Source organism: Sphaerodactylus townsendi, linkage group LG05, assembly GCF_021028975.2.
Source record: "Sphaerodactylus townsendi isolate TG3544 linkage group LG05, MPM_Stown_v2.3, whole genome shotgun sequence".
Taxonomy (NCBI): domain Eukaryota; kingdom Metazoa; phylum Chordata; class Lepidosauria; order Squamata; family Sphaerodactylidae; genus Sphaerodactylus; species Sphaerodactylus townsendi.
The window spans coordinates 67,374,812-67,388,244 of NC_059429.1; the positions used below are offsets into that span (position 1 = coordinate 67,374,812).

Genomic DNA, 13,433 nt, shown 5'->3' on the forward strand with positions numbered 1-13,433 from the left:
GCCATTCATTACAATTCGAACCTCACCCAGAGGCCTAGGAAGTTGTAATGTATCGGTGTAGCATTTGTGCAGATCCCAGCAGGGATGCCTTCTGAATTTGACAGATGTTAATTTTGTTAATTCGAAGATGTTTCAAGTGCTGCCATTCCGAAAACACTAGGGCAGCACTTGTTAGCAGCTGTCATCCCAGCACAGGGATCTGCACTGTGTTCCTGAACTTAAGCTGTGGCAATCATTTTGTTGCTGGCTCTGCCTCTTGCAACAGCCATTTTGTTGTTGCACCCACCATGTTGCTTCATGTTGAAATGTGTCCACATGCTTAAAAAGGTTGGGGACCTCTGTTCTAGACAATAATCAGTTCTTCTGGTCAGAAGTGGAACTGATGAAACAACTGAAGCCAGAACAGAAAGTGTGCAGTTGTATTCTTGCACCTTATTTTTTGAGAGGATTTTTTCCTATAATTTTTTTATGTAAATAATTTCACTGGCAAGGATAGATAGGATTCTGGCTTCAAACAAAAGTAATTACAGTTCATGGAACTGGGAAGGTTGCAAGGTATGTTCTTGCCAATGTGTCTGTTTACAAGCTTGTGTTACAGGTATTCTGTATTTATAGTCCACACTGTATCATATTACAATCCCCAGTGCATAATCTTTTTTCTCTTACAGGGCGACTCAGATAAAGACCTATTCCTGGGATAATGCCCAAGTTATCCTTGTTGGAAACAAGTGTGATATGGAAGATGAAAGAATTGTTCCTCTTGAAAAGGGAAAACATCTGGCTGATCAGTTGGGTACATGTTAAAGCTTCTCTTTTTCTTCTTGTCTCTCTCCAGTAACACCTCATCTCCATTCTTCAGACTTTTCCAAATGATGAAATTTTAGTTGAGTGAATAGACCAGGGGTAGGGAACCTGCGGCTCTCCAGATGTTCAGGAACTACAATTCCCATCAGCCCCTACCAGCATGGCCAATTGGCCATGCTGGTAGAGGCTGATGGGAATTGTAGTTCCTGAACATCTGGAGAGCCGCAGGTTCCCTACCCCTGGAATAGACAGTTGTTCCCCATTTGTTAATCCTGATGCTTTAACTGTGTTTCTGGCCCCTTCCGCACATGCAAAATAATGTGTTTTCAAACCACTTTCACAACTGTTTGCAAGTGGATTTTGCTATTCCGCACAGCTTTAAAGAGCACTGAAAGCAGTTTGAAAGTGCATTATTCTGCATGTGCGGAATGAGCCTCTGTTTTGTTTATCACATGTGTACCTTGTCCTTCCACCAAGGAACTCAAGAAGTATACATGAAAATTTTCCCTAACAACCCTATGTGGTAGGTTAGACTCAGGCAACTAGCCTAAGGAACACACTGAACTTTCTGGCTGAGCAGTCCTGAACAGAGATTCCCAGATGCAATAGTCTTTCTATTACATACTATATAATCTCATTTATTAGGAAGCTGTCACATTCTTTCAGTGCTGGATATTTTGTACTGGTGAAAAAAAGCAATTCATCCCTGGCTAACATTTTCATTGCCAGTGTAATTGCTGTGTGGAATACACTTACGCAAACATCATGACGGATGTTTGGTTACCATCTATGAAGTCCATAGTGATGGCCTATAAAGAATTTTGAAGAGCAACACAGCTAACCTCCAACAATACGGCTATTCCCTCAGTCTTTCTTTAGGAACAAAATATTGCATCACTGGTACTGGATAACAGCTTGGTTCGAACATGGCACTAAGATAATATTCTTTTAAAAATCCATCTGGAGGAGGTCCTTTCTCCCTTCTCTGAATTCCACAAGCATGTCATCAACTTCTGTTCTCCAGCATTTGTCTTATCTCTATTTTGTTTTGGCTCTCTTCCTTTTGCTTTCAAACACTCTCAAATCCCCCAAGTCCTCTTCCTTGGATCTTCTTCCCTTTTCAGGTGCCATCCATTGTCACACCTTTCCTCTGCCCCACTTTTTTAAAACTTTGACCTACTGCTTTCCACACAACAGAAATAAAACATCTTACAGTTGTTTTAAAAAGATCTGTTTTGGCTTTTTGTGTTCCCACAGCATGGAGAACACAAGCATTGCCAGCCAAAATGGTTCTTTTTTCCCACCTGTTGGCCGACGGAGATCTGGTCTATTTCAGAATTGTGCCCACCATTTTGTGTGCTGCTGCAGAGATTCTCCTGCCTCTGCCATTTGGTGAAGGTTCCCCACAGAGGTTTCCTCTGCTTGCAGCTCATGTGCACATGACTTCCATGTAAAAAAGTAGATTAATAAAGTTTGCTTTGCCTAGCAACGACACATGTGTTATTTTTCCTTTTTTGTTTGTTTTCAGGGGAATGTCTGCAGTGGTGGGATTCAAATAATTTAACAACCGGTTCTGGTGGTGGGATTCAAATAAGTTAACAACTGGTTGTTTACAAGCACCATTTTAACAACCGTTTCTGCCAAAGTGGTGTGAACCTGCTGAATCCCACCACTGGATGTCTGTGAAGCTACAACACCACAATTATGTGCATACTGTCGCTTCTCTAGTCCTGACATTGTACATTCACAGACATGCCCCTGAGAACTACAAAGGAAAAAACAACACATGCACAGGGTCGCTAGGCTAAACAAACTTTATTCATCTACTTTTTACATGGAAATTGCACGTGGATGAGCTGTAAGGAGAGGAAACCTCAGTGGAACTTTCAGAGAATCTCTGAAAGAAAGGTTTGGGCAGGAGAAATAAAGCATTTTCTGCCTGCTTTTGTTTGCTCAGCAGGCAGAAAACATCTTCAACATGGATTGGGGGGGGGGGGAAGCGCTAGTTTAGGGATTTTTAAACAATCCGGACTGAGAGAAATAAAATGTTTTTAGGACGTTTTGAGGGAGAGTTATACAAACTCCCAAATGGTTTTTAAAACATCCTCAAGATGTTTTATTTCTGCTGCTGAAGTCTTGTTTTTAACATTCAGTTGAAATTTTTCACCAAGGTTCTTATGGTCACCATTCAGACATATGTGTGAGAATGGGGAAGTGTGAATTAATTGTGCTTCCTTCCTTGTAAATGTCATCTATGAGGAGGTGCTCCCATTAGATCTCAATTCATCTACATTTGAGGGAAAGATGCATCCTGGAGTTGCCATCTCCAGGTTTGGAAATTCCTGGAAATGTGAGGGTAGACTGAGCCTTAGAGGTGAGGTATCTCAGTAGGGCACAATGCTATGCAGGCCATCATCCAAAACACATTTTATGGTGTTATATAATAAACACATTTTATGATCAGTCCAATAGCTGACCAAAGATATTGCTTGGAGTTGGTCTTCAACTGCGCTCAAACGGGGAGTTTCCGACTAGGGGGTGGCTGCAAAATGCTCTCCCCAGAAGTGGTATCTGGGGGCCTTTCCCCACTTACCTTAAGCCCCACGCTACTTGAGCAGAGTAGCTGTCCCCTGACACTCCCCACTCTATCGGCTGGCGACAGCACAGTTGCCCGGCGCCGCTCCTGTCGCGCCCCCTCAGCGCGCAGCATCCCAGGCGCTTTTCTTAAGGGCGCCTTTTGATGACCCTGCGCAGAGCGCGGGGTCGGGACGCCCAGGCGTGCGCCTGGGATGGAAGAAAGTGGGGAAAGAGCGTGGGGGATGGAAGAAAGTGGGGGGATGGAAGAAAGTGGGGAAAGGCCCTGGGGCTAAAGACCCCCTGCCCCCTAGATATGTTCATCTGTGTCAGTCTCATCAGGAAAATAACTGTGTCAGTCTCATCAGGAAAATAAAAAATGCTGGCTTGAAGATTGAATATGAAACTAATATCAACATAAAAATTACACTGCAGTCTCTTGCTGCATTAGCTTTTATCCCAATCAAATGTGTGAGAAGAGTTTTTGGTAAGCTATGATGAGATGCTCACATACTTCTTTTCTACATTGTTGATTGTGCATCACCTCCAGTAAAATTGCAACCAATTCTCACAAGTTTCATTGTCAGAATTGTCCAGAAGAAAAGGAAGTCTACTTGATTCTTCCTCAGTTTCCTATAAGAATATGGAATCATCATGATGCTGATATTAGCAGATTTAGGGCAGCAAAGCAGTTGATGTGCCAATGTTTCAATTTGTTGTTCACCACAAGAACATACCCTTCGCTCATTTCCAAGTTGTTAAATCTACCACGCAATAAAGCCGTGAGGGAAACATTGCTAGCGTGAGGGCTCTTCTGCATTGGATTAGTCAAAAAATACAAATAGGGTTTCATCCTGTTTGATATAGGGTATTGAAAGATGTAAGGGTGAACAAGTTTTCATAGCAGCCCCAAATAGAATTCAGAGAGAAGTAGGTGAATCATCATCATGCGAGCAGGTGAACCTAAAATAGCTCTCAACCTCCCTATAAACTAATGAATTTTGGCCCAGTTCTAAACAGAGGGCCGCACTCCAACTACTTGGAGCCAGATATAGGTAATTGGCAAAGTAATCCGCGCTATCTTAGAGTTAAAGATTTTGAAGTGCCGGGACAAGGGAGGGTTCTATCTGCAATGGCAGAATAACTGATGGTAGCACTCTTCAATAGCAGCTCCTACCTTTTGTTGGGAGTAACCAGAGAAGAAAATGTAATCAAGATATTTGTATTGGTTAACCTGCTCCTCTGGCACTTTATTTCAATCGTCCGTTACCAATAAGGCTGAAAAGGTTGGTGCTAACACACAGCCTACTGCCTCAGGACCCATTTTAGGGTATAAATAGAATTTGTTATGAGACCTTGGCTATTTAACTCTGCAGTTTGTGTTGAGCCAATTTATTCCAAAGACGCTCTCTAGAGACTGTGTCAATTACTGCCTTCAAATGCAACATAAAAGTTTCCTCTTCAGTGAACTTTCCTGGAGTATTTCCCTTCAAGAAGCATAGCATGGTCTAACTATCCCCATCCCTGAAACCCTATTTGCTCTGGAGCCAATGATATTCTGATGAATCCTCCAGGCCTGTAGTTTGGGTAGAAAGTGTCTTAGCATATATTTTCCCAATGACTGATGTCAAACTAATTGGTAGGAAGTTGGCAGGATCCGATGGGTCTACTTTTATAAATAGGTACAATGACTGCATTCAGTATAAAATATATTTCTTGTTTTACTATTTTTATTCTGTAATAAAATCCATGATTTCCTGAGTTGTAACAGGAGGCCATTTGGAATCATCTAATGATGGAGATGGATGATAAATGTTACTGGTCTACCTGCTAATTTGAGAGTTCTGACTGAGGACTATCTGGGTATACATAGATTATTGATCCCTCTTGCTCTCTGTCTGTAGCTAATTCCCCCAACCGAAGTGGAAACTGCCTACTTAGGGTAACAGTCACTGGGAGTTCTGTGGCTTGAACAATTGCCAGGCCTATGTGGGCCCAATTTAGATCAGAGCCATGGTATCAGAGGGCTTATGCTGTCCACCGGCACCATTTTCCTGAACTAAAATTGCTTCTGTTGGGGCATCTCCCCACAGTCCTAATGCAAATTGGACCCACACGTTCCACAGAGTGAAATTCCAAGCATGCAAATCCCAGAGAACTTTGTAGCCTGTGAATTGGCCCTTATGCTCTTAAGATAGAATGCACATTCAAAATAACTTAATGCAGACTGATTATGCCTTATAGTTAGATAGCATTCCTTTTCAAACTAAAACCACGTATGTCAGCTGATCCTTGGCCGATATGTACATTCTGAAGCACATTTACATACCTAATCCTTTATAAGCCAACTGTTTATGATACAAAATACAATAAAAACAGAATAATTTGAAAGAAATCACTTTAAAATAACCAAATACTGATTGTGTACTTTTTTTTTTGAAAAACAAAAATCAGGGTTTGATTACTTTGAAGCTAGCGCCAAGGAGAACATCAATGTGAGGCAAGTGTTTGAGCGTCTCGTGGATATAATTTGTGAGAAGATGTCAGAGAACATGGATTCAGAAGCTTCTAAAACTGTGGCTGGGAAGAATGTGCGTCTAACTTACAATCCATCTCCACTGCAACAGAACTGTTCATGTTAGTGCCTGATAATCCCTAAGAAAGCTCTTATTCCCCTCACCTGGCCATTTATCCCACTGTCTTTAAAAAGAGATGTGTCAATGTGAACAGAGCTGGATGTATTTCCTCGGTGCCCCCTATTGTGAAAGACTTTACATATTGTATAACAGAAAAACAGTGTAAATGTAGACAGTGTTCAAGTGAAAGGTTATGTTGAAGTTTAAGTGTCTTATGTGCTCTATCTAGACTCTTCCCACTACTGTTGTTTTCTGCTACCCTTATTTCAATACATTTCAACATCTGTTAATGAGAAGCGACTACAGAAAGTCACATTTGGATGATTTTTAAACGTTGCTGTCATGCCAGACACATTTGCCAACTATAGGGCAATTTGATTCTCCTGAAAACAGCTCTCAAAAAAAAAAGGAGGGGGATTTTTGTGGGTTTTTTTCATGACAGTAAAAAGCAACAGGAGGAAAGAGATACATTGCCAATGTGCTGAACATCTTTTGCCTTGAAAACCCTACAGGGTTTCAAGAAGTCATCTGTGACTTGATGGTACATGCACAGACACTATAAGACAACAAAGAGCAACTAAAGTCAGGGCCACTTTTACATTTTTGTTTTTAAGTACTTACATTCCACTTTAACCACAAAATAGCATTTTTACTATAAAGTCAGTATTTTTTTTTACTACTTCAGAGGATATCTTAATTGCTTCTGGGATTTCAGATACTCAAAGAGGAAACCATCATTATGTTGCATGGGCCTACTATTAAAAAGGCCCAAGATTTGAGGACTTCAGTTTATTCCCGCAGTACTCCATGGTTCAAAAGAAAAAAAATCTTACTGCAGTGGGTATTCAACCATTTGATGATCACAACACATTTTTATCACACTATGGCCTATTATGCATGGTCTACTTACTGTGCAGTTTGGAAGCAGACAATTTCCAATCTTTCATTCACATTCTGTGTTTGTTTTTTGCACCATCCTTTTTGTGTGTGTGGCAATTGTTTTCTGAGCTGCAATGTATTTATTTCGCCTATCTAGTGAAAAGATGACTTTTACTTGCCTGGGTGCAGGGTGTCACTGGCCACATGGTGAGAAGGGATGTTTCCTATTTTCATATGAAGGGCCTATCAATGCTATGATAAATGTACTGCAATTGCGCAGTTGATCTTCATGGCTTGTAGCTGCATGCATGCTTGCGTTCCCCTACTGGTTACTGTCCATCCTCCATTTTGGGCAGTTTCCCCTGTAGTTTAATTTTTTAAAAATTTGCTGGCACCAGACTAGAGCTAGAATGTCGAGCTTAAAAGTGAAATGTACAAGGCTTGATTGACAGGTCACTCACATGCGCACACACAGGCAGCACCAGACAAAAGGGAGAGGCTGCATCACTAGAGGCAGCCAACCAACACATTTCCCACCAACAACACAGTCTGCAACCCAAAGAACACTTTCCTGGGAGTAAGTGACATTGAATAAAATGGGTCTTCCTTATGAGTAGACCAGTTTCGAATTGCTCCCACAGTGGTTGAGTACTGGGCAGTATATTCCTCTGCATCAGAAGTGATGACTTGAGATTGGGTAAAGGAGAAGTTTTCCCTGGGAAGGTGATTTACAAGGGATGATTTAAAAACAAGGGAGACCGGCAAGGGAGACCGGCAAGGCCGAGCTGCCGGCTTCATCCTTGCCCGCCCTGCAGGCAGCAGGGCAGGCGCATCCATGCGCTTCTCAGAATGAGTGGAGTAAAAGGTAAAACAAAAAGGGAGAAAGGGAAAGTGCTTCCAAGATGTCATGTGGCTGAGGAAGCCCCCACCATATAAGCAGGATTGAAGGGGAAGAAGCAACTTGTGAAAGGCCACAACTACAAAACCTCAGGTGATCAGGTGGCCTGGGCATACTTTCTCCACGAATTGAGGCTTGCCAATTTCACGCAAGTTCAGCATTCTATCACTAGACTGCTGCTAATTTTTTTTAAATCAAAAACTACAAGGGGAATGGTCAAAAACCTTCCTAGCAATCCAAAATATATGTGGCACAGCAATGGGGGCGGGTGGGGGCGGGCAGTCAAGTAGAAGGAACGACTATGGTATGGGTAGGGGAAAGTGTAAGAAGAAGAAAAACCAAGGAAATCTTTACACTTTAGGACTTCCTTCACCTTTACAGCAAAGTGGGGGAAGTCGCATTTTGTGAGCATCCACAAAACATGGGGAATAGCAGAACTGAAAGCAGGATCAGTGCTGAAGAGGGAAAAATGCATGTGCAAAAAAAAAAAACCCCACAGGAATGTAGGTTGAAAACAAAAAAACAAACCCGCATTTATGTAAAAGGCCCATGTTCTGGTGAAGCAAAGCTTATACAAATGGGGTTGCCAACCTCCAGGTGGAACCTCAACATCTCCTAGAATTATAACTGATCTCCAGACCACAAAGATCAGTTTCTCTGGAGAAAATGACTGCTTTGGAGGGCATGTGGCACCGCATTATACCTCACTGAGATCCACATCCTTCCGAAAATCCACCCTCCCAGGGTCTATTACAGAAATTCTGCAACCTGACTTTGGCAGCCTTAAGTTTAAAAGGACTCATTTTAGTTATTAGATTGTAACATTGCTGTCCTCCAATGATCTTAGGGCAGAATACTTCTGTCCCTATGACAATGGCTGTTAGATAAAGATAGGTCCAAAGTGAGCCTCATAATTGAATGGGAGTTTGAAGCTGGGTATCCCTGGACCTAGTATGGCACTAAACCACAGGCTTTCATGGAAAATTTGGCCAGCCTTAGAGGGGAAGGACGGATCTAAAAAGTTCTAGATCAGGGGTAGGGAACCTGCGGCTCGAGAGCCGCATGCGGCTCTTCTGCCCTTGCACTGCGGCTCCACGAGTCGAGCCGCCAGCTTCATCCTTGCCCACCCTGCAGGCAGCAGGGCGGGTGCACCAATTGCCCACAGCCAGCTGGGCCACGCCGCGGGCTTCCCCTCTCGCCCGCCCCGTTGGAGCGGGGCGGGCGCTTTCCCGGCGACCGGCAAGGCCGAGCTGCCGGCTTCATCCTTGCCCGCCCTGCAGGCAGCAGGGCAGGCGCATCCATGCGCTTCTCAGAATGAGTGGAGTAAAAGGTAAAACAAAACCCCAATATATACAGTGTTATCTTTATTTTAAATGTCAAAAATTATTTGCAGCTCCAAGTGTTTTCTTTTCCCGTGGAAAACGGGTCCAAATGGCTCTTTGAGTGTTAAAGGTTCCCTACCCCTGTTCTAGATTGTGTACGCAGCATTCTGGCTATGATTATAATTAAACTGCAGTGATGTTAGTAACAGGTCCCCAAGCTGATTCAACAACTTTATGGGATTTCTGCACAATTGTTCAAAGTACCCTGTTAACTGTTTCTGGTTTTCAACAGTAATGCTATATTTAAATACTGCATTTGTAGAAGTTTAATTATTCATAATTAGATATGACAGAAAAAAGGTAAGTATCACCAAGTAGTTGTTGAGCTAGTAGCCTTGATGAATATGTCTAAGAACTAACAAAACAAAAAACACTGGAAAAATGGAACATATCCTCAATTTTCCTGGCAATATTCCCTCTCCTCACTAAAGTCATTTAAGCTCACGGGTACAGATTTTTTAAGTTTGTGAGATAAGACATTTGAAAGATATACACCTTTGTTAAAAATAGTGGAATCATCAACATGTCTCCCTTTTAGTTCAGTAGGTACATTAACTATGATAGCAAGATAAAATGCTTTCAGTAGTATTTGAACTGCTCTAGTTTTCTGTCTTAAAGATTAAGAAAAAGTTCTATTTTGTTGACTATTAATTATTTAGTGTTTCAGAAAGCATCAGCTATGTAGAGCTTGTTCATATTATTCCTAGCTCTAAAATACTAACAAAATAAAATGATCTATCCTTTAGTCACTGTGTAAGTTCTGTGAATGTTCATTTTTATTGCTAATACATAGGTTAAAAGCCACAAATAGGAAAGGGATTCCTTAGATACAACAAGGAGATAAGTGTTTTAAAGTATGTTTGTGCAATAACCTGGTTACCACAGCTTGTTGCTGTTATTATGGCAAGACTGCATAAGTATGACAATAAACAATGTTAATTACTGTTAACAAGGATATAGAACTTCAGTGTATTCAGAGCACTGGTCATCATTTTGGTCATCTTACAATTATTATCATTCCATGCAATAAGCTTTTTTAGCTATACCTCACACTACTTTGCATAGTCATAGCTGTACTTATAGGACTGGTTTACCAGTTTTAGACAAGTTGGAAAAAGTAAGAAGTGCTTAGGACAATCCCAAATATATTTTAAACTGTTTGAATAAGAAATAAATCAGAATTGTTGCAAAGAGAGGTGCAAGTGTGGTACAGCAGGACCCGAAAATCAGACATGTGAACAGCACTATTAATTGTTTTAGCCTTGCTTTCTTTCACAATAAGAAGAAAGAAACATCAGAAGTTCCAACTGCTGACACCACTGCTTTTTGGGTGGGTTACCACCAGTGATGAAGGGAGGGGGAACTGTGACCAGTGCTGCCCGTGCACTCCCTCCCGCCCCGAAATGCCCAACCAAACTTACTCCCAGGTAAAGGATCGTGACCAGCCAGCCTAGATGTGTGGGAGGGGTGCCTTTCCATACCCCCCACGAATGCGAGCACACACATCACTGACATCGCACAGTATCAGGCTGCGTGTTTACATGAGCTCGTACTGCTGGCCTCTGCAACTGATTTGCTGCTACTGTTCCTTTCCCATTTCACCACAATAAGCCACAGCAACGTGTGGCCGGGCCCAGCTAGTTAACAAATACCACAGTATGCCGGCGGTACTTCCCACCTCCCTGAAGCTCTGCGTAACTCGTCTCTCTCACTTGTCTCACGTTATTGGTCTGTCCTATGACATCCCTTGGACCAAACCAAGAGAAGCAGTAGTTTCAGAAGCAGTTTATCAATAAAAGCATATTACAGTTTTTGTAGAAGAAGAAAAAAACCCTTGACAAATTAATAGGAACACACCATGCCCCAACGGCGTTTCTCTCTTCTTCACTAGAGAATTCCACTATTATCTCTCTATTATTTTCTCTCCCCCGGTTTTACTCTATTCCTACCTTTTCCGTCTTCGCTAATAGCCTATCAGAACGGAACTGGGCCGCTGGGATTGGTTGCTATATGTCACGAGAACAACAGTCTTGTCCTTGATTGGATGATGGGATCCTACCCTCAGTCTCTGTGGCCGGGGCTCGGAGTTGGAGTGCCGGGTTGGGCAAGGCCCACGGTGGATGCGGAGGGGGATATTCGCCTTCGCGCGCGCGGTGTCGGCGGCGACGCGGTTCCAAACGCGGCGTTTCCTCGGGAGTTGCCGTCGTTGTAACGGTGCGGGTCACTCACAAGTCAGCTTCCGACGGGCCTCCACCGGACCCCTTCTGTGCTACTCGGCCGCAGCTCCATCGACAGCCATGCCTGGCAGGGCCAAAGCCTCGCCCGTCTGCGGCCCCGACCAGCCGCAGGACTTGGAGGGCAGCCGTGGGCCTAAAGCCGGCACCGTCCAGGAAGAGCTTGAGGGGGGTAGTGGTGAAGGAGGCGCAGCTGCTGATACCACCGACTTCGAATGTTGCCCCAATCTGGGGGATCCGGAAATTGTCAAGTCCCCCAGTGATCCCAAACAGTACAGGTGAGATAGCGGTCGTGGGTGAACCGGGGGGATCCGCAGCCGCAGAGATTAGAGTTTGCACTGGGCAATGACGCGAGTTCCCTGTGTGAGATTCACTTTAATCGAGAAGATACTCGATTGATACTAGGTGTCCAACACGTGATCTGTGCTCCTTAGAGCCCCGTTCAGATATTACAAGCAATGTAAGTACATCTATTTGTAAGAAAGAGCCAATGTGTGTTCACTTTACAAGTGACATCATGGACCTCCAGCTGCATAAATATGGTTTAAATCACACATGTTCAGTTATGCACATGCTCAGTGTAACATGAGAATAATTGAATGCATGGCTAAAGAAAGTGAAGATAAAGGCTGTGCCTCTATTGCTCTTACTGGACTTATTGGATACAGAGTAGGTCATCTTGTTGAGGTACTTGGGGACAGAAGTTGGTATTGGGGATGCATGCTGAACTGGTTCAAATCACTCCTCACAAGTTGGACTCAAAGGGCTGTTGTTGGAAACCGCTTGTCATTCATGTAGGATCTATGCTGTCCCCCATACTTTTCAGTCTCTATGTTAAGCTGTTACTGCTGCTGCTCGGGTAACAATAGTGATTTCAGCTCAGCAATGTAATGAGGCGCAGGAAGCCGGCGTTCTTCAAAGCAAAAGGATTTTATTTGGAGGTGATGGTCACAGCTCAGGCAGGAGAATCGCACCTTGCAAACAAGCGCAGGAACTTTTATTCACAAACATCAAAGGGGGCGAGGGGGCAGGTAGAAGGGGAGGTAAGGGGGCAAGTCCCTTACCAAACACCAATAAGAAAACAACAATACAAAAGGAAGATACAGTTTCAACTTTTGAATGGGATTATGAAATCCCGCTGTCAAACGTCTTCCCCCGAGATCTCGCAACGGTGCTGAAAGGGTAGCAGATAAAGTCCATTCAGAAAATCCAGGTGGGCTCGTTGCTGCACCCAGCTATCTCCTTTATCAGATAGCTGTTTCTTCAGTTATGTCCTGAGGCTCCCATGCCTCGTCCCTGCAACAAAGGGGAGTTCAAATTGTCCAATGGTGGTCCCTGCGCGTCTTCCAACGGCTGGGGACCTCTGGGTGCTGCCATCAGATTTGATTTTCAAATCCAAAGGGGGGTCTTTGTCTTTGCCAAGTAGTCAGCTGGGTGTTGGTCTAAGGTGCATTCCAGAACCAACTTTCTTGTCCCTTAATATCAGCCTCTACAGGCTACTGCTTTTGCTGATAAACACAAATCTTAAAATAACATTTTTAAACTTACACTTTAGGGAACACAGTACAATACAAACACATTAGAATCTCCTAAATTAACAATAACTAAACCTTAAGCTAACAGAGGAACCTAGTCAAACTAAAATCCTAAATGGCGGGCAAATCATAAATCCAACTCTAAAGGGGCTTTTATCACATCCAAGATGGACATAAACAAGAGGGAAACCATATAACATTGGCACAATCATATATATATACACTCTTTGTGATCCTCGTGGAGGCTTCTGAACTACACCAGTCTCTGCACCTTGACATGGAACCAGTGTAGTCAGGCAATCTGACTCAGGAAAATATTTTGTTTATTTTCCTGGGCGGTAACAAAGCCCCTATCCATTTTTTTGCTGTTAAGTTGCAACCAACATGGTGATACTGTAGTGTTTTCAAGGCAAGAGATGTTCAGAGGTGCTTTGCTATTCCCTGATTTTGATTAGTTACCCTGGTATTCCTTGGTGATCTCCCACCCAAAT

The 13,433-nt window shown here is 43.1% G+C and overlaps 2 protein-coding genes across 3 annotated transcripts in view; both read left to right on the plus strand.

Moving 5' to 3' along the window:
• Nucleotides 1-10,129, plus strand: part of RAB3B (RAB3B, member RAS oncogene family) — a 69,582-nt gene extending 59,453 nt beyond the window's left edge. For both annotated transcript variants that reach the window (XM_048498971.1, XM_048498972.1), the window contains exons 4-6: nt 669-793; nt 5,833-8,826; nt 9,264-10,129. In XM_048498971.1, the coding sequence (XP_048354928.1) occupies nt 669-793; nt 5,833-6,020 (313 nt within the window). In that variant the 3' untranslated portion in view covers nt 6,021-8,826; nt 9,264-10,129. The remainder of the gene's footprint in view (nt 1-668; nt 794-5,832; nt 8,827-9,263) is intronic.
• A 1,103-nt stretch (nt 10,130-11,232) lies between these two features.
• Nucleotides 11,233-13,433, plus strand: part of NRDC (nardilysin convertase) — a 52,478-nt gene continuing 50,277 nt past the window's right edge. Inside the window, exon 1 of the mRNA XM_048498966.1 lies at nt 11,233-11,685. Within this exon, the coding sequence (XP_048354923.1) occupies nt 11,294-11,685 (392 nt within the window). The 5' untranslated portion in view covers nt 11,233-11,293. The remainder of the gene's footprint in view (nt 11,686-13,433) is intronic.